Genomic DNA, 23,919 nt, shown 5'->3' with positions numbered 1-23,919 from the left:
AAGGCCCTCGCCGGCCACAGGGCTTGAACCCGGACCTTCTTGCTGTGAGGTGACAGCGCTAACCACTACACCACCGTGCCGCCTACTTACAAAATAGGCTACATAAAGAGTGAACAAACACATAAGTTCAGATGACATTCAAACGAAACATCACAAACTCATTTTCAGAGTGGTCAGTGGGATATCATTTATCTTGAATATAAATAACCAACACTGATGTCTCTAAGGGATAATGGAATGTTTATGAGAAGGACTAAGTAATCCATGAATGATCTGACCTCCTCCCAAATGAATACACACAAATACAAAAAAATATATAAATGTCTATATAAATATTTAATTTAAGATGTAATTGGTAAAATTTATAATGTTTATTAGACCCATAATAATCATGAACTTTCAAAGATGGCCAAGATTAATTTTAAATCACCAGATTAGCACGCAAAAGACCTGGCTTGTTGTTTCATCTCAGGAGACTTCTTTGTTGTTTCTTCTGGAATAGAGCTGCTCAGCTTTGCCACTTTTCCCCTAAAAGGAAACTCATGAAGCATGTGTAGTTTCAACACAAGGGTGGAGCCAACTGGGGGGGTGGATGCAAGGACTTATCAGTGTTTTCAGTGCATTTGTAAATCATGATAATTACAAACTACCCCTTTAAATGAAACAAAAAAACTTTTGTACATGGTGAGGTAGTCAGTGGTTTTACCCACCCATTCTGTCATGCATGAGCTTGAGCCCTAAGGAACGAGGAAAAAGTGTACCTTCTGCTCATTACCCTTTACCCACACACACACACACACACAGAAAGAGAGGAAGTGAACAAGGCGACATCAACTTCAACATCTCTGATTTCTCAAATGGGGATGCTTTTGCCTCATATTTGGACAGTAGTAGCTGTTCTAACAACACTTTGTATAGTTTCAGGTGAGTTTCCTTTGTTGTCTTTGCTTTGACTTTTTTTTTTTTTTTAAAGATTGACTAGTGCAAATAAAGTTACTATCTACCGTCAAGGTGTCATGGTGCTTTTTCACATGTAAGAAGCATTATAATTTTTTGACTACCAGATACATTCACATAAAATTAGTCCATCTGTTTGTGTTGACATGGATATGTTAATAAAATATTTGCTCATGAATAGAAAACTAGATTTTACTGAGATAACGTGATGTTAATATTATTATGTCTACAAAGCCAGTGTTATTCCTTAAATCGGCACATTGATCTTGTGTAACATGGAAAGAAATGGATAAATCATGTTTTCGAGAACATACAGACACCACACAAATATCCCTGCGGGCAATGATCTCAGGATTGATGAATACATGTCTGTGTTTGTCTGTGGCAAGATTTAGCATGTAAGAGTGTAGTAATATAATCCCCTCTGGTTGAAGAAACAACAGCAATAAATTTGAGACTAAAAGGAGAACAAGAAAGAAGACAGAAATTTTTACTTTCTCTATATGTGTGCTTTATGTATCCCCAGGCTCAAACATATGTACTTCCAGAGGTGTTGGAACCTGCAAAGAATGTTTGTCCATTCATCCATCCTGCGCTTGGTGTTCTCAGAAAGTTAGTAAAATCTTACAAACTTACAGCACACACTAGTGAAAGGAAAAAAATCTAACACAAAAATGTCATTTTAATTCAAAAAATGCTTTTGTGGGGCGGCACGGTGGTGTAGTGGTTAGCACTGTCACCTCACAGCAAGAAGGTCCTGGGTTCGAGCCCAGCGGCCAGCGAGGGCCTTTCTGTGTGGAGTTTGCATGTTGTCCGCGTGGGTTTCCTCCGGGCGCTCCGGTTTCCCCCACAGTCCAAAGACATGCAGGTTAGGTTAACTGGTGACTCTAAATTGACCGTAGGTGTGAATGTGAGTGTGAATGATTGTCTGTGTCTATGTGTCAGCCCTGTGATGACCTGGCGACTTGTCCAGGGTGTACCCCGCCTTTCGCCGGTAGTCAGCTGGGATAGGCTCCAGCTTGCCTGCGACCCTGTAGAACAGGATAAAGTGGCTAGAGATGATGTGATGAGATGAGAAAATGCTTTTGTGTTATTGGTATTGTGTCTCTTTTTTGTCATGGTGGGTTAAATATTGTCGGATCTGAAGGTGACAGACAGATGGATATAAAAGCAGAACAGAGTTTATTAGACACACAGGCAGATGAATCCAAAACGTGAATCAAAATCATAGTCAAAATCAGGCAATGGTCAGGCGAGACACAAACAGGATATCAAAGGCAGAGACAAAAGGCAAAGTCAAAACCTGAATCTCACTATGAACTTCTGAAGGCTTGGTAACATCAAGCAAGGATCACACTGAGCATTACTTCACAAAGGAACTGTGAACAGAATTTTTAAATAGTGTGACTGTGATCAGGAACAGGTGTGTGTGTGTGATTAAGAAGAAGAAGAAGAGGAAGAGGCTTTTATTTGCCACATACACACTTAAACACAGTGAAACTCATCCTCTGCATTTAACCCATGTGAAGTAGTGAACACACGCATGCGAGTAATGAGGACACACACATACCCAGAGCAGTGGGCAGCCATGCTACAGCACCCGGGGAGTTAGGTGCCTTGCTCAAGGGCACTTCAGCCCATGGCCACCACATGTTAAACTAACTGCATGTCTTTGAACTGTGGGGGAAACCGGAGCACCCAGAGGAAACCCACGCAGACACAGGGAGAGCATGCAAACTCCACACAGAAAGGCCCCTGTTGGCCACTGGGCTCAAACCCAGAACCTTCTTGCTGTGAGGCGACAGCGCTAACCACTACACCACCATGCCGCTCTGATTAATAATCATGGGACAGTGAAACGGAAGTTTGAGTGCTTGCAGGTGAGAAATATGTGTTAAAAATGTCTGATAGAAGAAAATTTTTCACAGCTACACCAGTGACCAAGAGAACATGTGATAAATCATTGTCCAGTCAGATTGCAGATTATCTGTGACATCATTAGTGTTGCATCTAAATTACTGCACGTTTTTCCACAGTGTTCAGTGCTCTTTTGTTCTTTGAGATTCTTAAACAGGAACAGTACTTGTTCAGTTCAATTCAGTTCCTGTACAGATTATCATTAATGTTTATCAGCTCATCGGCCATAGGGCGATGAGCTATTACCATCACGTGACGTCCGTCGGTCCACAATTCACAAAAATTGCTACTCCTCCCTGAGTTTGTAGTGGATTTTGATTCTGATTGTTTTGTTTGGAAGATCTAATCAGTCTGCACAAAAGTTACTCCCTGGTTTTGTGATTTCTCATTAACAAGTTGCTAATTAGGCCGATTAACAAACTTTCAGGAAAATCGCTACTCCTCAATGGTTTTATTTATTCTGATTGTTTAATTTTGAAGCTCTAATTGTTCTAATTATTCTCATGAAGAACAACTTAGCTAATTATAAACGAGTGTGGTTTCTTATGGTATGGCTGTGTGAGCTACTGCATCACTGACACTCTGGTTTTGCATGGAGACCATATTAAAAATCCCACATCTCATGAACTGTTGTTGATCTGAGTTAGCTAGAAGCCACAAAAGCCAACAGAAACCTAATAGTCATTGCTAGCCTGAAACATCGAAAAAGAAACACTGTGCCCTGTCTACACTGTTGCACGAAAGCACCAAAAGATTCCAACAACACATAAAGAGCTAATGCTAGATATGTTTGAGAGCCATAGGATATGAAATAATGCTAGGAAAGGTTGGCTAACATTAAGCAAAATACTGTATGTAAATTTATAATGTACAAACCTTCAGGAATTAATGTTTAATTTGATTTCTAAACTGTAAGTTTGCTCAGCTATCAAGTGATTGCTGAATTGGTGAATACATTGTAATGAACTGCATTTAGCTCCTCTGTTTTTCCCCAGTTTGTTCTAATGTATTTCCAGCCAAAAGAATACAACATTATAGAATGTGTAATGTTAACGCATTTACTGTGCTAAACATTATAATGCGCTAATTATGTTAGGAATAATAAATGTGTTTCCACTAGACAAACACCTACATTTAGGAAAAAAATAGCACTACGTGTCGGTTTTAACACATTTGTTTTAAGAGTGTGGACAATTCATATCTGTAATGTTCTTGTAAGCAATCAAATGTCCATCAGTGGTATTATACTGGCAATGCAGGATCATTTTTGACATGCCCAATGCTGTTGGCATCACTTGTCTATCAGTGAAGACATTTACAGTGGTGCTTGAAAGTTTGTGAACCCTTTAGAATTTTCTATATTTCTGCATAAATATGACCTAAAACATCATCAGATTTTCACACAAGTCCTAAAAGTAGATAAAGAGAACCCAGTTAAACAAATGAGACAAAAAATTATACTTGATCATTTATTTATTGAGGAAAATGATCCAATATTACATATCTGTGAGTGGCAAAAGTATGTGAACCTTTGCTTTCAGTATCTGGTGTGACCCCCTTGTGCAGCAATAACTGCAACTAAACGTTTGTGGTAACTGTTGATCAGTCCTGCACACCGGCTTGGAGGAATTTTAGCCCATTCCTCCATGCAGAACAGCTTCAACTCTGGGATGTTGGAGGGTTTCCTCACATTAACTGCTCAGGTCCTTCCACAAGATTTCGACTGGATTAAGGTCAGGACTTTGACTTGGCCATTCCAAAACATTAACTTTATTCTTCTTTAACCATTCTTTGGTAGAACGCCTTGTGTGCTTAGGGTCATTGTCTTGCTGCATGACCCACCTTCTCTTGAGATTCAGTTCATGGACAGATGTCCTGACATTTTCCTTTCGAATTTGCTGGTATAATTCAGAATGCATTGTTCCATCAATGATGCCAAGCCATCCTGGCCCAGATGCAGCAAAACAGGCCCAAACCATGATACTACCACCACCATGTTTCACAGATGGGATAAGGTTCTTATGCTGGAATGCAGTGTTTTCCTTTCTCCAAACATAACGCTTCTCATTTAAACCAAAAAGTTCTATTTTGGTCTCATCCATCCACAAAACATTTTTCCAATAGCCTTCTGGCTTGTCCATGTGATCTTTAGCAAACTGCAGATGAGCAGCAATGTTCTTTTTGGAGAGCAGTGGCTTTCTCCTTGCAACCCTGCCATGCACACCATTGTTGTTCAGTGTTCTCCTGATGGTGGATTCATGAACATTAACATTAGCCAATGTGAGAGAGGCCTTCAATTGCTTAGAAGTTACCCTGGGGTCCTTTGTGACCTCGCTGACTATTACACGCCTTGCTCTCAGAGTGATCTTTGTTGATCGACCACTCCTGGTGGTAACAATGGTCTTGAATTTCCTCCATTTGTACACATTTATCTGACTGTGGATTGGTGGAATCCAAACTTTTTAAAGATGGTTTTGTAACCTTTTCCAGCCTGATGAGCATCAACAACGCTTTTTCTGAGGTCCTCAGAAATCTCCTTCGTTCGTACCATGATACACTTCCACAAACATGTGTTGTGAAGATCAGACTTTGATAGATCCCTGTTCTTTAAATAAAACAGGGTGCCCACTCACACCTGATTGTCATCCCATTCATTGAAAACACCTGACTCTAATTTCACCTTCAAATTAACTGGTAATCCTAGAGGTTCACATACTTTTGCCACTCACAGATATGTAATATTGGATAATTTTCCTCAATAAATAAATGATCTAGTATAATATTTTTGTTTCATTTGTTTAACTGGGTTCTCTTTATCTACTTTTAGGACTTGTGTGAAAATCTGATGATGTTTTAGGTCATATTTATGCAGAAATGTAGAAAATTCTAAAGGGTTCACAAACTTTCAAGCACCACTTGAAGGATTACCCATCCATCACTGAATTTTGAAAAGCAACTATCATTTCATGAGTGTACATCATAAATGCTTTTGGTGCACTGTTTTTGGCCTGTCATCACTTTTTAGTACGTCCCAGCATATTTCAGTACTTATTTTGACATGTATTATCACCACTGTGTGCTGATCATTTAAGAATGTCATTAATGAGTGTTTATACATTCATGTGTGTGTGGGTGCATGGCTTTATATCAGGACATGGGTCTCAGCAGCTCCAGTGTTTCCCGTTGTAACCTAAAATCCATCTTGCTCCAGTCTGGATGTAAAGCAGAGTTTATTGAGTATCCAGTCAGTAGCATTGTCGTGGAAGAGAACCGACCCCTCAGTGACCGTGCTCAGGGCTCAGCTGATGACATCACTCAGATTCAACCACAGCGTATCCGACTGATCTTGAGACCAGGTATGACTCAATTTGAATACAGGCAGTTACTTGGATATTAGTAGGCACATATTAACCCTTGCTGAGTCAGCATAATTGCTGTCTTTGAATATTATATCTCTGGTACTTAATGGACCGCTAGGGTGACATAGCTAGAGGGTTCAAGATTTTAATATTAATTTTTAATGATGTGATGATCTACATTATTGTTATAAACCTAATTAACCGGTCACTCATGTGCTTTTTACAGGAAGATATTCCATTCCTAATCTAAACCTTAGTAACTGTATAAAGCATAATTAATATTGGCTTTAATTTAATCACAATTTTTTTTAATAAAACCAATAAGTACTATTTATGTAATACAATATGTTTCAAAAAATGTTAGGATACTGTGTAAACTGTAAATAAAAACAGAATGTGATGATTTGTAAATCATGGAAACCCTATAATTAATTGGAAATAGTACAAAGACAACATATCAAATGCTGAAACTGAGAAATTGTATTGTTTTTTTTTTTAAATATATGCTCACTTTGAATTTGATGCCAGCAACAGATTTAAAAAAAGTTTGGGACATGTGTTGCATCACATCTACTTCTAACAACACTCGGTAAATGTTTTGGAACTGAGGAGACCAATGGCTGTAGATTTGAACATGAAATGTTGGACTATTTTTGCCTGATATAAGACTTAAACTGCTGGACAGTTTGGGGTCTCCTTTGTTATCCCCCATCCAAATGAAGTTTGGTGGGGGAAATAGAAATTAATTCCGTCCGTCCGTCTGTCCGGTCACGTTTTCGTTTCTGGGCCATATTTTTAAAACTACTGAAGATATCTTCATGAAACTTTGTATGCATATTAAGCAACATGTGAACTGAAGCCTTTTGCTGTTTTGGATTTTTGAAAAAAAGTATTTTTCAAATTTTTACATTAAAAAATAGATTTTGACTTAGTTTCTAAGAGCAATGTTTGTTTCCAGAGCATATATCCAAAACTATTCATGATACAGACTTGAAACTTGGTATACATGTTAACAAGGTGATGTAGATGTGCCTTTTCATACTAAGAAATTTAAGAAATTTTAATTTTTCATGTTTCCATGGAAACAATTTCAGACTTAGTCTCTCAGGTTAGTCTTAGGGGTAGGTTTTGTTTCTGGAGCAGACCTTGAAAACTATGAGTGGTATGGTCTTGAAAGTTGGTATATGTGTTGATTAAGTAATGTATATGTGCCTTTTGATACTAAGAAATGTGAGAAATTTTAATTTTTACCTCACCTGGACCAAAGGTCCGGTGGGCTTATGCCATGAGCTGCTGAGGTCAGTGTAAAGAGGTAGGGTTGGTTTAGTGCAGCAGAACTTGAAAAATGTGACAAATAATATCTTGCAACTTGGTATTTAGTTGGTATATAGGGCGGGGGATCTAGATGACTCTGTCTTCTTGTTGTATTTGTCATTTCATAATGCACCAAATGTTTTCAATAGGAGACAGGTCTGGACTGCAGGCAGGCCAGTTTAGCACCTGGACTCTTTTATTACACAGCCATGCATGTGTAATATGTGCAGAATGTGGTTTGGCATTGTCTTGCTAAAATAAGCAAGGCCTTCCCTTAAAAAATGTCATGTGGATTGCTCCAAAATACATAAGTATATACAATTCAGCATTAATGAAGCCTTCCCAGATGTGCAAGCTACACATGACATGTGCTCTAATGCACCCTCATACCATCACAGATGCTGGCTTTTGAACTGTGCACTGATAACAAGCCGGATGGTCCCTCTCCTCTTTAGCCTGGAGGACCCGGTGTCCATGATTTTCCTAAAAGAATTTTAAATTTCAAATTGGTCAGACCACAGGACAGTTTTCCACTTTGCCTCAGTCCATCATAAAAGAGCTCGGGCCCAGAGAAGGTGGCAGTGTTTCTGGATATTGTTTATATCTGGTTTTAATTTGAATTTGTGGATGCAGCAATGAACTGTGTTCACAAACAGTGGTTTTTGGAAATGATCCTCAGCCCATGCAGCGATTTCCATTACAGAATCATGTCTGTTTTTAATGAACGGGCATCCAGTATTGGTTTCTGCCCTTGTCTGTTACATACAGAGATTTCTCCAGACTCTCTGAATCTTTTAATGATATTATGTCCCGTAGATGATGTGATCCCCAAATTCTTTGCAGTTGTACATTGAGAAAAGTTATTATTAAATTGTTGCACTATTTGCAGTCTTTCACAGAGCAGTGAACTCCTCCCCATCTTTACTTCAGAGAGACTCAGCCTTTCTGGGATGCTCCTTTTATACAAAATTATATTCCTGACCTGTTGCCAATTAACCTAATAAGTTTTGGGGTTTTTTTTGGCATTACACAACTTTTCCAGTCTTTTGTTGCCCCTGTCCCAACTTTTTTTTTTTTTTAATTTATGACTGGCATTAAATTTGAAATGAGCATATATCTTTCAGAAAGCAAAAACATTTCTCAGTATCAACATTTGATATGTTGTTTGTTTTTAATTAAATATAGGGTTTACACAACTTCCAAACTTTTTTGGAAATGGGGTTGTATAGTATGTTTCATCTTTAAAAACATTATAAACTAGAAAAGCACTCGGAGAGTGCAGACCTCCGCCAAGAATCCTTTAAAAAAATCCGGGATCCAGAAGGTGATCCAGATCACCGCCAAAATTTAATGGATTGTTACTCTGGGCTGCCAACTCTCACACAATGAGCGTGAGACACACGCATTTGACTGTCTTCACACGCTCACACGCCATACCTCCGATTTCTCATGCTAGAAAAAAATCTAGTTTATCTATCTGATCTAGGCTACCTATTGCGTCGCGCCAACCACTTGCGATCGATCAATTATGCCTTACACATGGCTAAACAGGCAGAGAGGTGTTCCCTTCTGTACACACTCCCCTATGGTAGGTGGCGCATCTAATGATGCTGCACTCGCCGGAAGTTGGATAATTGCCTACCGTCAATTTAGAGGAAGAGGAGGGAGAAGAAGGTATCCGAGTTGAAGACGAGTGTCTCAGACAGGTTTGTACATATGCACGCCAATGTGTGGCGTTACTGGCATAATTATGAACTTATATAAATTTTCTGAATCGTTTTAGCCTATAAGTGTTGTGAGAATATTTAATGCCATATCAAGAGCTGTGTACTAGGCATGATAAATCATTATAGGCCTACTGCCGTGCCACAGCCTCTATCTTCCCCAACAAGCAGCATGGGAGAGCACCTCCTTAGCAGACGTTTATTAAGGCGCATTTTTAGTTTGTTTACTGTATGTTATCATACTTTATGACTTTATTTGAAGCCATACTGGAAATGTTGTAAAATAAAGCAAGTAAGAGATAATATTACAAATGCAAGAAGAGCCATTAGCCACCATACCTATTGTTTATTTACAGGGTATTTATTTTTAATTATTTATGATGTATGTAATTGCTCAGTTAAAGTAAATAAAGCATGGTCACCTGTAATATCAAAGAACTTGACCGTTTTGCTGTAGGCCTGCCTACCACTCAGAGCAGGTAAGATTCAGAATAAACACAAGAAACTTGTCCTCCAGGAAAAGGCATGTTGTTGTGACTGCGTAGATTTATTAAACCAACATGACTATTTGAATTCTTTCAAAGGTAAGATGTCCTGAAGGGTAAGACCACTGGCAGGACAAAAGTGGAATATTTTATTTTGACAGTCCAGCCAAGCCAGAAAAGGCAGACAGGACAGACAGAACAACAGACAGAAGAGCAACAAACAGGGCAGACAGAAGAGCAGGTCTATAGGGCTACAGGAACATTGGCAGTCATCTGTAGTTTTCTAGTGTGGGGGCTTTTAAGCCAAAACTTGGTGCTTTTGTTGGCCACAAGCTGAAGGCCTGGCAAGTCTTGCTCCTCCTACTCAAGAGAGTAAGACGCTTCTTTGCTTTGCTCCTGCTTTGCTCCTGCTTGATCTTTATTTTACTTTACTTTCTCATGTAATTTCCACTACTTTTTCATTTTATTTTTCATCTTTATAAGCTTTTAATTTTAATTTAATTTCCACTATTTTTTCATTTTATTTTTCATCTTTATAAGATAAGTTAGCTTTTAAAACAAAATGCCAGGGGGCAAAAAATCCAGGAGATCCTGCAGAAAATGCACAGAACTAGAACAGAGGATTTTTATCCTGGAATCAAAGATTGATGCTCTGCCAAAGACTGACGAATTAAGAGCAATATCTCAGGAAAGGAGTACAGAAACAGTGGCTGAGAATGCAGAGAATGTACCCCGACAAGCCGATGACATTGCAGATCGAGTGGATGAATTCATCAATCTAACAGGGCAAAATGTGAGTACAGATGAAAATAAAAACAGAAGAGTTATTACCTCAACACCAGCTTGTTCTGATACTATGCGACCCATGCTCCACAGCCATGCTATCAGAAATAGAGCTAGGTCTACAAATTACAATAGGATTTACAATCCTATGGAAAATCCACAGCCCATAAGGCTTCAGAACAAATTTGAATGCCTCAGGGATGTGGAAGCGGAATTTTCAGGCGGACAAACACATCGTAAAAAGAAATTGCATCACAACCGAAGAGCTGTGGGAAGAGGCAAAAAGCAGCTCATAACACCACCTGATCCCACAACCCTTGTTCTTGGTGATTCCACTGTAAGACATTTAAAAGGACATGGAATGATTATTTGCTGCCTTCCAAATGCATCCATCTCTGACACCAAAGACAGCATTTTGAAACTCATGTCCGAGCATAAAACTATCAAACGTATTGTTGTGCATGTGGGAGCAAATGTTTTCAGAGAACAGCTGTTTGTCCAAGAGGACTTCAAAAAACTCTTTTCTCATCTCTATAAGACCGGAATACAATCTTTTATCAGTGGCCCACTTCCTGCAAAGGGAAGTTTTGCATTTAGTCGACTTTTCAGTCTTAACACCTGGCTTGGAAAAACTTGTTTTTCATCTGGTATGAACTTTATAGACAATTTTAACCTTTTCTGGAATCACAGAGAATTCTTCAAGCCAAACAGCACTGAACTCAGCTGGATTGGGACCAAAGTTTTAGCAGATCATTATAGACTTGCAATTTTCTCTCAGTCAACATTGAAGAGAACAGTTGATAAGATGTCGCAGACTGACCTAGTTACAAATATAAACAATTCCTCTGCAATGCCAAAACAATCATCTATGCAAGTCTTCACCAAGGACACACAGCCATCTGGAGCAGACTGCCAAGAACCATCTGGGGCAGACTGCCAAGGACAACAACAATCACACGGAGAATGTGAGCATGAGATTTTATCATGCGATTCCATCCAGATTAAGGACCTGACTAAAGATAACCATGTCAAGGTTGCTTCGTCCACTTCTCGACCCCATGCAACTATCACAGAGACAATCAGTGAGACAGTCACCACAGAGACAGTCATGGAGACACTTACAAAGGCCTCACCAAAGTCTTGCTCTTCTGATTTTATCGTACCATCTCCGTCTCCCCCTTGCATGGATTTCCCAAATAGTATGCAAAGACTGCTGCCAATGGCTGCACTCTCTTTTTCCAGCCCAAATCTGTCGCAACAAGCTGTGTACCCAGTTCATCAAAAATCAACCAACAGACTGAACTGTGTTCGCCCAGGACTTTCAGCTGGCTACCAATCTTTTTCACCATCTAAAAGATACATGACATCTCCAATCCTCTCAATCTCAAACAAAATGGAACATAAAGAAAGTCTAGTATGATGTGCTGGGGGTCCCTGCATTGGGTGTAGTTTTGAAAACAAGCTGGGACCCAGTATGCCTATGCCATTCTCTATTCCTGTGTTGATAAGAAATAGAAAACATAGAGCATATTTAACTCAGGGGGTAAACCAGTCTAGTCTCCTTCCTGTTTCAAAACAACATCAGATTGCCCAAGCGGATATTACTTCTAGACTTTCTGTAAAGCTAGCTCTTCTGAACGTTAGATCACTTTCAAACAAGTAATTTTTAATTAATGATCTTATCTGCAAACATAATCTTGATTTTTTGCTTCTAACTGAAACTTGGCTGGATCAAGCAAATAGTGCTACCACCCTTATTGAAGCAACTCCCCCAAATTTTAATTTTATGAATGTTACCCGACAGGGGAAAGGTGGAGGGATCGCAAATATATTCAAATTCTCTTTTCAATGTAAACAATCCTCACTTGGTGATTTTGCATCCTTTGAACACTTATGTGCACTTGTTACATGCTCTCCTAACATTTTATTATTAACTATTTACAGGCCTCCGAGACATTCAGCCAAAGTTTTTCTGGAAGAGTTTGGTGAACTGTTGTCAGTCATTTGCTTAGAGTTTGACTGTCTTATTATATCTGGGGATTTTAACTTGCATGTAGATAATCCTGAAAACACCTATGCCAATGAACTACTTGCACTTATTGACAACTTCAACCTTGTACAACATGTACAGGGGCCGACCCACTCTCGTGGTCATACCCTTGACCTCGTCATCACAAAGGGTCTTACTGTTTCTACTACTGTTGTTGACCTGGCCTTATCTGATCATTTTTGTGTTTTCTCTGATGTTTCTATGTCTCCTCACATTCAGAACAGCTCAATGACTATGAGTAGGAGAGTCATAAATGACAACACATGTGTTCTCTTTGAGCAAGCTCTCTCTCGGATCTCAACCAAAATGTCAGACTCTGTAGATGATTTACTGGAAATTTTTCATTTAAATATGACCCAAATTATGGATGATATTGCTTCATTCAAAATCAAAAGAGTCAATGATAAGCAGAAAGCACCATGGAAGCAATACCCAGCTGTTAAACTGTTAAAGAGAGAATGTAGAAAGACTGAAAGAAAATGGCACAAAACTAAACTTCACATCCATTGTCAAATCCATAAAGAGATGCTTTGTAAATATAATTATGAAATTCGTAAAGCAAGACAGTCTTTCTTCTCCAACATCATCAACAGGAATATGAACAATGCCCGTGTGCTATTTTCAACAGTAGAGAAGCTAACAAATCCCCCACCACAATTAGCACCTGAACTTCTCTCAGTTAATAAATGCAATGAGTTTGCATCCTTCTTTAAAGGTAAAATTGATAAAATATGACATAATATTGCTCATAATATATCTCAGTTGCAAATAATTGAAAAACTGCAATCACCAGTGACACAAACAGATAACTTCAACACAATGTCAGAATTTTGTTTAATTGATTATGAGACTCTTGAAAAAACTGTACAAAATCTCAGTTCCTCAACATCTGAATTGGACATTCTGCCCACCAACTTCTTTAAGTCTGTTCTACATCTTATAATTACAGATGTGCTTCAAATCATAAATACATCCCTAGAGACTGGCATTGTTCCTGTGTCCTTGAAAAAAGCCGTTGTAAAGCCCCTACTTAAAAAGATTAATCTGGATGCTTCAGTATTAAATAACTACAGGCCAATATCAAATCTACCATTCATCGGGAAAATCCTTGAAAAAATTGTCTTCAATCAATTAACTGCCTTCTTGATATCAAACAGCTGTTTTGATAACTTTCAATCAGGATTTCGTGCCAATCATAGCACTGAAACAGTGCTGATTAAAGTTATAAATGACATACGTCTTAATACTGATGCAGGCAAAACATCGGTCCTGGTATTACTGGACCTCAGTGCAGCTTTTGATACTGTTGATCACAACATACTGCTATATCGACTTGAACATTGGGTTGGGTTGACTGGTAAAGTTATCAATTGGTTAAAATCATACTTAAAAGATAGAAGCTTCTTTGTTACCATGGGAAATTGTACCTCAGCGTCAATGTCCTTGACCTGTGGTGTCCCCCAGGGGTCGATTCTTGGACCATTACTATTCAACCTTTATATGCTCCCACTTGGGCAAATTATCAAGAACAATTCAATTTTATATCACTGCTATGCAGATGATACCCAAATTTATCTTGCTCTATCACCTAATGATTATGCCCCCCTTGAATGTCTCTACCAGTGTATCGATCAAATCAACAACTGGATGTCACAAAATTTTCTTCAGCTGAACACAGATAAAACAGAAGTAATTCTATTTGGAAAAAAAGATGAAAGACTCAGGATTACCACTATTCTTGACACAAAGGGGATTAAAACAAAAGAAATGGTTAAAAATCTTGGTGTTTTCATTGACAGCGAGCTAAACTTTGACAGGCACATGAAAGCAATCACTAAAACGGCATTTTATCACCTAAAAAACATTTCCAAACTAAGAGGACTTATGTCAAAAAATGATCTGGAAAAACTTATACATGCCTTCATCTCTAGTAGGGTTGACTACTGCAATGGCCTTTTCACAGGCCTGCCAAAAAAAAACCGTCAAACGACTTCAGCTGGTTCAAAATGCAGCAGCTAGGGTTTTCACACGAACAAAAAGAACAGAGCACATTACTCCAATTCTAAGGTCCCTTCACTGGCTTCCAGTAAGCTACAGAATTGACTTTAAAGCATTGCTGCTGGTGTACAAATCTCTAAATGGTACAGGGCCCAATTACCTCTCTGATATGTTGCAGCGGCCTAACCCAATCAGATCTACCAGATCGCAGCAGAAAAATTTACTGTTAAAACCAGTTGTTAAAACAAAGTGTGGTGAAGCAGCTTTTAGCTACTATGCAGTACAGCTATGGAACCAACTGCCAGAGGACATCAAAAATGCTCCTGCTGTTGGCAGCTTCAAATCTAGACTAAAGACCAAGCTGTTTTCAGATGCTTTCTGCTAAATTATTAATATTGCCATCTCTACATGTTTTAAACTCTTTACTTTTACAGTCTCTCCATGTTTTAAATTTTACTTAACTTTTATTCTATTTTATTCTGCTGTTTTTTTTATTTAACTTTTATCTCATTTTATTATTTTATTTCTACTATTGTTTAATTCTTATTAATTTTCTTCCCCATTTATTTTATGTAATTTTATTTTCTATTGTTTACTGTTTTGCTTTTACTTCTGTAAAGTCAAATCAAATCAAGTTTATTTGTACAGCGCTTTTAACAATAAACATTGTCGCAAAGCAGCTTTACAGAATTTGAACGACTTAAAACATGAGCTAATTTTATCCCTAATCTATCCCCAATGAGCAAGCCTGTGGCGACGGTGGCAAGGAAAAACTCCCTCAGACGACATGAGGAAGAAACCTCGAGAGGAACCAGACTCAAAAGGGAACCCATCCTCATTTGGGCAACAACAGACAGCCTGACTATAATATTAACAGTTTTAACAGGTATAACCCTCAACTGTCCTCATGGGGCCGTCCTTCACAGGAGTGGGGCGATAAAACTCCGACCAGACACAGGGCACCAGGATGGATCAAGCAGGTCCGAGGGGCAGAAGAGGCCAGCATCTCAATCCCAGGATCAACATGTAACTCAGAGGGACAGATTGGGGGGGGGGGGGGGGAGAAAGAAAACATGTTGTTAGGTATGCCCTAAAAATGACAAGTATTAAATCTGTGTGGTAGGCTCGCAGAGACGAGAGTCTTTACATCAGGCATGACACACAATGGCATGTTAATATGGTAAAAAAAATATATCATGACCTGCTCTGGCTGGATGCTTGATTGGGTGATGGGAGCACACTCCTCAGCAATGATGAGATGCAGATGGGACCCTTAGGCCTGGCCAAGACAATTCAGTTACATTTCACCGGGTCTGGGACATGCGACAGAATGTCTGACGGCCGATTCCCTGCAGGCTACGATAGCCAGTCGAGGTCCCCACCGTCTCCACCAAAAGATTTCCTGTTGACTCCATGTAACTCAGAGGGACAGATTTGGAGTGGGGGGGGGGAGAGAAAGAAAACACAGGTGGTTAGGTATGCCCAATGTCACCTGAATAAGTAGAAACAGTATACATATTGCACCGAGTACAAGCAGGGACTCCGGCAACTAACTATGACAGCATAACTAAAAGGAGAGAGCCAGAAGGTAACACAGGCATGAGGGAGCCCCGGGACATAAAGCAGCCAGCCACTACACCGTCAACAAACTCGAGTGAGCAAGCGAGTGGGGACTGACAGCATCCATACATCCCAGTTTACCAAAACACTCTATGTCTGAGGACCCTCCAGATCTACTCCTTTACCTCAAACACCATTAACAAAAGGCTTGACTAAACAGATATGTTTTTAGCCTAGACTTAAATGCTGAGACTGTGTCTGATTCCCGAACATTACTTGGAAGGCTGTTCCATAACAGTGGGGCTTTGTAAGAAAAGGCTCTGCCCCCTGATGTAGCCTTCACTATACGAGGTACCAGCAGATAGCCTGCACCTTTTGATCTAAGTAGGCGTGGCGGGTCATAGAGGAGCAGAAGTTCACTCAGGTACTGTGGTGCGAGACCATTCAGTGCTTTAAAGGTCAATAGTAGTATTTTATAATCAATACGAAATTTGATTGGGAGCCAATGCAGTGTGGATAAGACAGGCGTGATGTGGTCATATTTTCTAGTTCTAGTAAGGACTCTTGCTGCGGCATTTTGAACTAACTGGAGCTTGTTTATGCACTTATTGGAACATCCAGACAGTAAGGCATTACAATAATCCAACCTGGAGGTAACGAAAGCATGGACTAGTTTTTCTGCATCATGCAATGACATTAAATTTCTTATCTTTGCAATATTTCTGAGATGAAAGAAAGCTATCCGGGTGATGTTATCAATGTGAGTTTCGAATGAAAGACTGGGGTCAATAATCACTCCGAGGTCTTTTACTGCTGCACGTGAAGAAACAGAAAGGCCATCCAGAGTTACTGTGTAATCAGAAAACTTACTTCTAGCTGTATGTGGTCCTAGCACAAGTACTTCAGTCTTGTCAGAGTTAAGCAGAAGGAAATTTATAAGCATCCAGTGTCTAATGTCCTTAACACATTCCTCAATTTTATTAAGCTGGTGTCTCTCATCAGGTTTTGCAGAGACATACAACTGTGTGTCATCAGCATAACAGTGGAAACTAATACAATGTTTACGAATAATATCGCCCAGAGGTAACATATATAGAGAAAAAAGCAGTGGACCCAAGACAGAACCTTGTGGAACACCAAACTTTACCTCGGTACGTCTAGAAATATCACCATTTATATCAACATACTGATAACGATCCGTTAGATAAGACCTGAGCCAGGAGAGGGCCATTCCCTTAACTCCCACAACATTTTCTAGTCTATCCAGAAGAATGGAATGATCAATGGTATCAAATGCTGCACTAAGGTCAAGCAACACAAGTAGCGAGACACAGCCCTGATCAGACGCCAACAGTAGGTCGTTTACTACTTTAACCAGTGCTGTCTCTGTGCTATGATGAGGTCTAAATCCTGACTGATACATTTCATGGATGTTATTCCTATGTAAATATGAGCATAACTGCTGTGCCACAGCTTTTTCATGGATCTTGGAGATAAAGGGGAGGTTTGATATTGGCCGATAATTGGACAGCTGACAGGGATCAAGGTCAGGTTTTTTAATCAGGGGTTTGATAACTGCTAGTTTAAAGGATTTGGGTACATAGCCAATCATAAGAGAAGAATTTATTATTTTTAGAAGCGGTTCGATTACTCCAGGCATTATCTGTTTGAATAGACGTGTAGGTAAGGGATCTAGTACGCAAGTTGAGGCTTTTGATGTAGAGATTAATGAAAGTAATTCAGTTTCTTTTAGGGGAGTAAAACATTCTAACTGATGATCTGATACAGTTATATTGTTAACTACAAGGTCACTTTCATTGTCTAACCTTAAATTAGTAGTTTGAATTTTTTGTCGGATATTCTCAATTTTGTCATTAAAAAAATTCATGAAGTCGTTGCTACTACATACTGCAGGTGTGCATCTGTCTATAGTGGACTTATTCCTGGTTAATTTTGCTACAGTATTAAATAGGAATCTAGGATTATTTTTGTTATCTTCTATTAGGGAGGAGAGATATGTTGATCTCGCAGCACTAAGAGCTTTTCTATACTTCAGGAAGCTCTCCTTCCACGCCAATTTGAACACTACCAATTTTGTTTGACACCATTTACGTTCCAATTTTCGAGTGGTCTGTTTTAAAGTGCGAGTGTCATCATTATACCAGGGTGCTAATTTTTTGTCTCTGACCATTTTCCTTTTTAGAGGAGCTACATTATCTAAAGTATGGTGGAATGTTGACTCTAAGCATTCAGTTGCCTGATCGAGTTCTGCAGGGGCTGACAGTGACCCAATCAAAGTTGACAGCTCTGGGAGATCATTTATAAAGCTCTGTGCAGTAGTTGACGTGAAAGTACGTTTAATACAGTAGCGTGGTGAGGTGCATATATTATTACTCAGACATATTTTGAATGAGATGAGACAGTGATCTGAGATAACTTCAGACTGTGGAAGTATGACTATATTGTCTACGTTTAATCTCAATGTTAGTATTAGATCAAGGGTGTGACCACCATTATGGGTCGGTCCTATGACATTCTGCTTAATCCCGACTGAATCTAAGATGGACACAAACGCTGTTTTTAAAGGGTCTTCTGGGTTATCAAAGTGAATATTAAAATCTCCGACAACTAAAGCTTTGTCTAAGGAAATAACCAAATCTGAGATAAAATCTGCAAATTCAGAAAGAAACTCAGAATATGGCCCCGGGGGCCTGTAAATAATAAGCAATGGAATTAACTGGGTAGACTTATTTTTCGAGGCTACATACATTATATGAGTATGAAGAACTTCAAATGTATTAAATTTATAACCAGGTTTGTGTGTTACACCTAGATAATCGTTATAAATAACCGCGACGCCTCCTCCTCTGCCAGTTAGACGAGGCTGGTGTATATAACTGTATCCAGGAGGACTCGCTTCATTTAATGCTATATATTCATTTGGCTTAATCCATGTTTCTGTTAAACACAGTACATTAAACTCCTGATCAGTAATGAGTTCATTAACCATTAGCGCTTTAGATGTAAGAGATCTAATATTTAATAGCCCCACCTTTAGATCAAAGGTGCTGGCAGCAGCTGTACAGTCAGTCTGATCTAATTTTATATTGATTAGGTTACTGGAACAAACTCTCTGAAAATTTCTACCTTTTTGTTGAGCTCGGGGAACAGACACAGTCTCGATGTAGTGGGCCCTGAGTGACGACTCTGTGCAGCTAGCAGACAGTCGGTTTAGCCTGTTCGTCTGCTCCCTGGCCTTGGCTCTGGATTGTCAGGAATTAACTAGGCCTGTCCTGAGACTATGACCTATGCTGCAGGAAATGAGAGCAGCACCTTCCCGAGTGGGATGGATACCGTCCCGCCCTAACAGGCCAGCAGTGCCCTCAAAATTAGCCCAATTATCTATAAAGCCCACACTGTTTTCAGAGCACCACCTGGACAGCCAGCAGTTCAGCGATCATAACCTGCTGTAAGCTACATCGCCACGCCGCATTGGGATGGGGCCAGAGCATACTACAGCATCGGACATCGCCTTCGCTAATTTAAACACCTCTACAAAGTTACTCTTAGTAACCTCAGACTGACGAAGGCGTATATCATTAGCTCCTGCATGGATAACTATCTTTGAGAACCTATGCTTGCCTAGGACCCTAAGATTACCTGCTATGTCCGGCGCCCTGGCTCCCGGTATACACCTGACTAAAGCTGCTGGTGCCCCTAAAGGCTGAGCTAATTTCACGTGCCGTATGATAGAGTCCCCTATAACCAGAGCTCTTTCAGGTTTCTCAGTGGGTGCATCACTAAGGAGAGCAAACCTGTTCGACACGTGACGCGGAGAGGAGTGGTGCTCCCGTGGGCGAGCCTCTGCGGTAGCTTTGGCTCTACGCTTATGCCGCCGAGCCGTCACCCATTCGCCCCGCTGTAAGGGCTCTAATGCCGGAGTTGGGGGATTGCTAACTGCACCTAGGGCGTCCAGACTTTCCCTAACAGAAACTACACTGTTCTCACGCTCACTAACCTGCTCTAAAGCCTGGACACGCGCTTCTAGCACTGAAATCTTCTCCGTCAGAGAGCTAACTAATCTGCACTTATCACAAGTAAAGCTAATAGAGCTATCGCTAGTGACGGAGGAAGAATGACTAAACATCCTGCACTCAGCACACTGAACAGGCTGAAGGTGTGCCATGATGAAAAGATTCACGTACCTTAAATGAAGATCTGTTGATATTAAAGCAGATCAGATGGCCTCCGCTTGTGGACTTTACACAGGAGGAGAGAAAAAGAAACATTGAACTGACACTGTGTATGAAATGTGCTATATAAATAAACTTGCCTTGCCTTGCCTTGCCTTGCCTTGTAAGAATGTAGGTATGGTACAGCAGGCCACTCCAAAAATCCACCAGAATGCAGGAACATCTACTAAATCCAAAATCTCACCCCCCACCCCCCCATTGTCCATCTCCAGCTGGACGATCCTCAAACAAAACACCAGAATGCAGGGGGACAAGTGCATATCAAACTGAATACAAAATTCCCACTTACTGCGTGGTGTGCGGAAAAATTTTGCCGTCGACCCCCCACCCCCCCACCCAAAAAAAAGTTGGCAGCCTTGTGTTACTTGTGCCCAGTCACACCTCTGGAAAAAATTTCAGAGCAATCTGTTCATTACTTTTTCCGTAATGTTGCTAACAGACAAACCAACAAACAAACAAACCAATGTTACCGAAAACATAACCTCCTTGGCGGAGGTAATAATTTAGGTTTGATGGGAAGAAAGGTTAGGAATTTTAAAAAAAAAGCTCTCATCGCTTCTGTAAGTAAATTTAATGGTACATATTTTCCTTATGTGTTTAATGTTTATATTATGAAATATTTTTTTTACAATAAAAGGGCCCTAATTAGCAGAAAATGAGATGAGAATATAAGAAATGAAAAACCCTGATCTAGCCAGGTTAACAGTTACTGTATATTCCCTCTCTATCGCCTTCTCTCTGTTGTCATCAGATGACCCGAAGCGTTTTACAGTGACCATTCGGCAGGCAGCTGATTATCCTGTCGACCTCTACTACCTAATGGATTTATCCTTTTCTATGAACGATGACTTAGCCAACCTCCGCTCCCTTGGCGATGGCCTGGCTAAAGCTATGGGTAGTACCACCAGTAAACTGCGCATGGGGTTCGGGGCATTTGTGGACAAAACACTCTCCCCATACATGTATATGTTTCCAGATGAGGCCATAAGCAACCCCTGCATTGGGTGAGATTGTATCAAAAATTTTCATATATGTTAGATGCAAATGGATTCATTTCAACATTCCTAAATCAAGGAAATCTCTAAAATCAAAGATTTGTACTATAGTAATATAAATGCTGCTTATGGAAAGCTACAGCTTTAGTATATAATTATTGTGTCTGTCGCTTTTTTCTGTACATGACCTCTTTTGCATTGTGGGTGTTTCAGCATTTCCAGTATCTGCTCACCGCAGTTCGGTTATAAGAATGTCCTGTCACTGACAGAGCAGGTGAATCGGTTCACAGAGGAAGTAAAAAAACAGCAAGTATCACGGAATAGAGACTTGCCAGAAGGAGGATTTGATGCCATCATGCAGGCTGTGGTCTGCAAGGTAACACACACTTTTGATTAAAGACTTTAATGATGATTAATTTGCTTCAACTGAAGCTCTGAGATTTTTTGGTTGGAATTCAAATCACAAGTTTATACTTGTTCCAATATATTATCATTTGAGAGGCTGGTTAAGGAATGTGTGTTTATAACTAGTATAATTTAAATAATAGCATGTAATATAGACAATTATGGGCGGCATGGTGGTGTAGTGGTTAGTGCTGTCACCTCACAGCAAGAAGGTCCGCGTTCGAGCCCCGTAACTGGCGAGGGCCTTTCCGTGCGGAGTTTGCATGTTCTCCCCGTGTCCGCGTGGGTTTCCTCCGGGTGCTCTGGTTTCCCCCACAGTCCAAAGACATGCAGGTTAGGTTAACTGGTGACTCTAAATTGACCGTAGGTGTGAATGTGAGTGTGAATGGTTGCCTGTGTCTATGTGTCAGCCCTGTGATGACCTGGCGACTTGTCCAGGGTGAACCCCGCCTTTCGCCCATAGTCAGCTGGGATAGGCTCCAGCTTGCTTGCGACCCTGTAGAACAGGATAAAGCGGCTAGAGATAATGAGATGAGATAGACAATTATTGGAATTACAGGACACTTTTTCCATGAAATAAAAAACGTGTTCTATTCCCTTCTAGTAGGTTTCATTGATTTGGTTTAATAGCATGCAATATTGTTAGCATATCGCTTATCCTACATGTATTACATCACTCTATCCAATGGAGAATGAGTGTTGAATATGGTTTACAATATTTCATGGCTGTCAAAACAGCATGACGTCACACATCGGAAACGTAAAACTTCCGTGCTAGTGAGTGACTGTGACAATTTGTAAACAAACATGGCTGCCAGGTTTGCTCCATTAAATATGGAAGATTCTGAGAGAATTTTGAAAGAGAAAGATGCATTGAACACCCGAAATGAATGTGTATGTCTTATAATAATAATAATAATAATAATAATAATAATAATAATAATATTGGTTGGCTTTTTTTCGTGGTATATCAGATATATTCCATTCAGCTAGCATGATACTGAATTCATCTTTGACTCGCTCAATATCATGCTAGCTGAATGGAAAATACCTGATACCACTCAACACCAGTTATTTAAATAATTGTCTACAAATTGTCAAATAGACATACTACAACATTAAATGTAACTAAAAACAGACAAAAAATGTAATTCATTATTAAATAAAACATTTCAATCACTGACAAATTGCTGTAGTAGAAGAGGAAAAGAACACTTTGGGGAGTATTTTATATCAGATCACATATATTGTAACTGCATAACACATAACATAAAAACAAAGCATAATAGCATAAAATATAACATCATAAAAACATGCCCCTTTGTGTTTTATTCCTTACTTAATTTGTTTTAATGTTAATTACTTTAGAAAGACCTTTTCCCATTTATCACTTATAAAATGTCATACAGTACATATAACAATATGTAATGTAAATAACTAATATGCAGTATTTGCAACCTTATTTCCATCCATGGCATCTCAGACATGTGTGATTACCACATACAAGAATTTTGACACATTTCCATGTAAAAGAATTTTTAAAAATGTACTCAAAATTCACTTATAATGGAAGTCTGTCGGAAGTTGTTAAATTCCAGCAATGAATATCTATGTAAAATTATATATTCTAATTATATGATCTATCTATGTCATCTTTCTATCTGTGTATCAGGATGAAATTGGGTGGCGGCCTGAAGCATCCCACCTGCTGGTGTATACTACAGATGCTTTGAGCCACGCTGCATTGGATGGCAAAATTGCAGGCCTTGTCCAGCCCAATGATGGAAAATGTCACCTTAATAGTAATAACAGATATGCCAAGACAGCTATACTGGTCAGTCTATCTAGCTTTGTTTGTGTTTATTGTAATTTTCTGTCTGATGTAGGATGACAAATTTGGATTAATTTGAAATAGAATGTATTGAAGATGGTTGGGCGGCACGGTGGTGTAGTGGTTAGTGCTGTCGCCTCACAGCAAGAAGGTTCTGGGTTCAAGCCCAGTGGCCGACGAGGGCCTTTCTGTGTGGAGTTTCCATGTTCTCCCCGTGTCTGTGTGGGTTTCCTCCGGGTGCTATAGTTTCCTCCACAGTCCAAATACATGCAGGTTCGGCTAATTGGT

General features: G+C 39.6%; 1 protein-coding gene across 1 annotated transcript in view; it reads left to right on the top strand.

Annotated features, from left to right (window-relative positions):
* Positions 1-649: 649 nt before the first annotated feature.
* The window catches only part of itgb3a (integrin beta 3a), a 62,723-nt gene continuing 39,453 nt past the window's right edge, over positions 650-23,919 (top strand). The window contains exons 1-6 of the mRNA XM_060901895.1: positions 650-924; positions 1,484-1,569; positions 6,026-6,230; positions 21,152-21,404; positions 21,609-21,771; positions 23,473-23,634. Of these exons, the coding sequence (XP_060757878.1) occupies positions 858-924; positions 1,484-1,569; positions 6,026-6,230; positions 21,152-21,404; positions 21,609-21,771; positions 23,473-23,634 (936 nt within the window). The 5' untranslated portion in view covers positions 650-857. The remainder of the gene's footprint in view (positions 925-1,483; positions 1,570-6,025; positions 6,231-21,151; positions 21,405-21,608; positions 21,772-23,472; positions 23,635-23,919) is intronic.

Source organism: Neoarius graeffei, chromosome 20, assembly GCF_027579695.1.
Source record: "Neoarius graeffei isolate fNeoGra1 chromosome 20, fNeoGra1.pri, whole genome shotgun sequence".
NCBI classification, from domain to species: domain Eukaryota; kingdom Metazoa; phylum Chordata; class Actinopteri; order Siluriformes; family Ariidae; genus Neoarius; species Neoarius graeffei.
The sequence above is the reverse complement of the archived record's forward strand: the minus strand, read 5'-3'. Positions and strand labels throughout refer to the sequence as shown.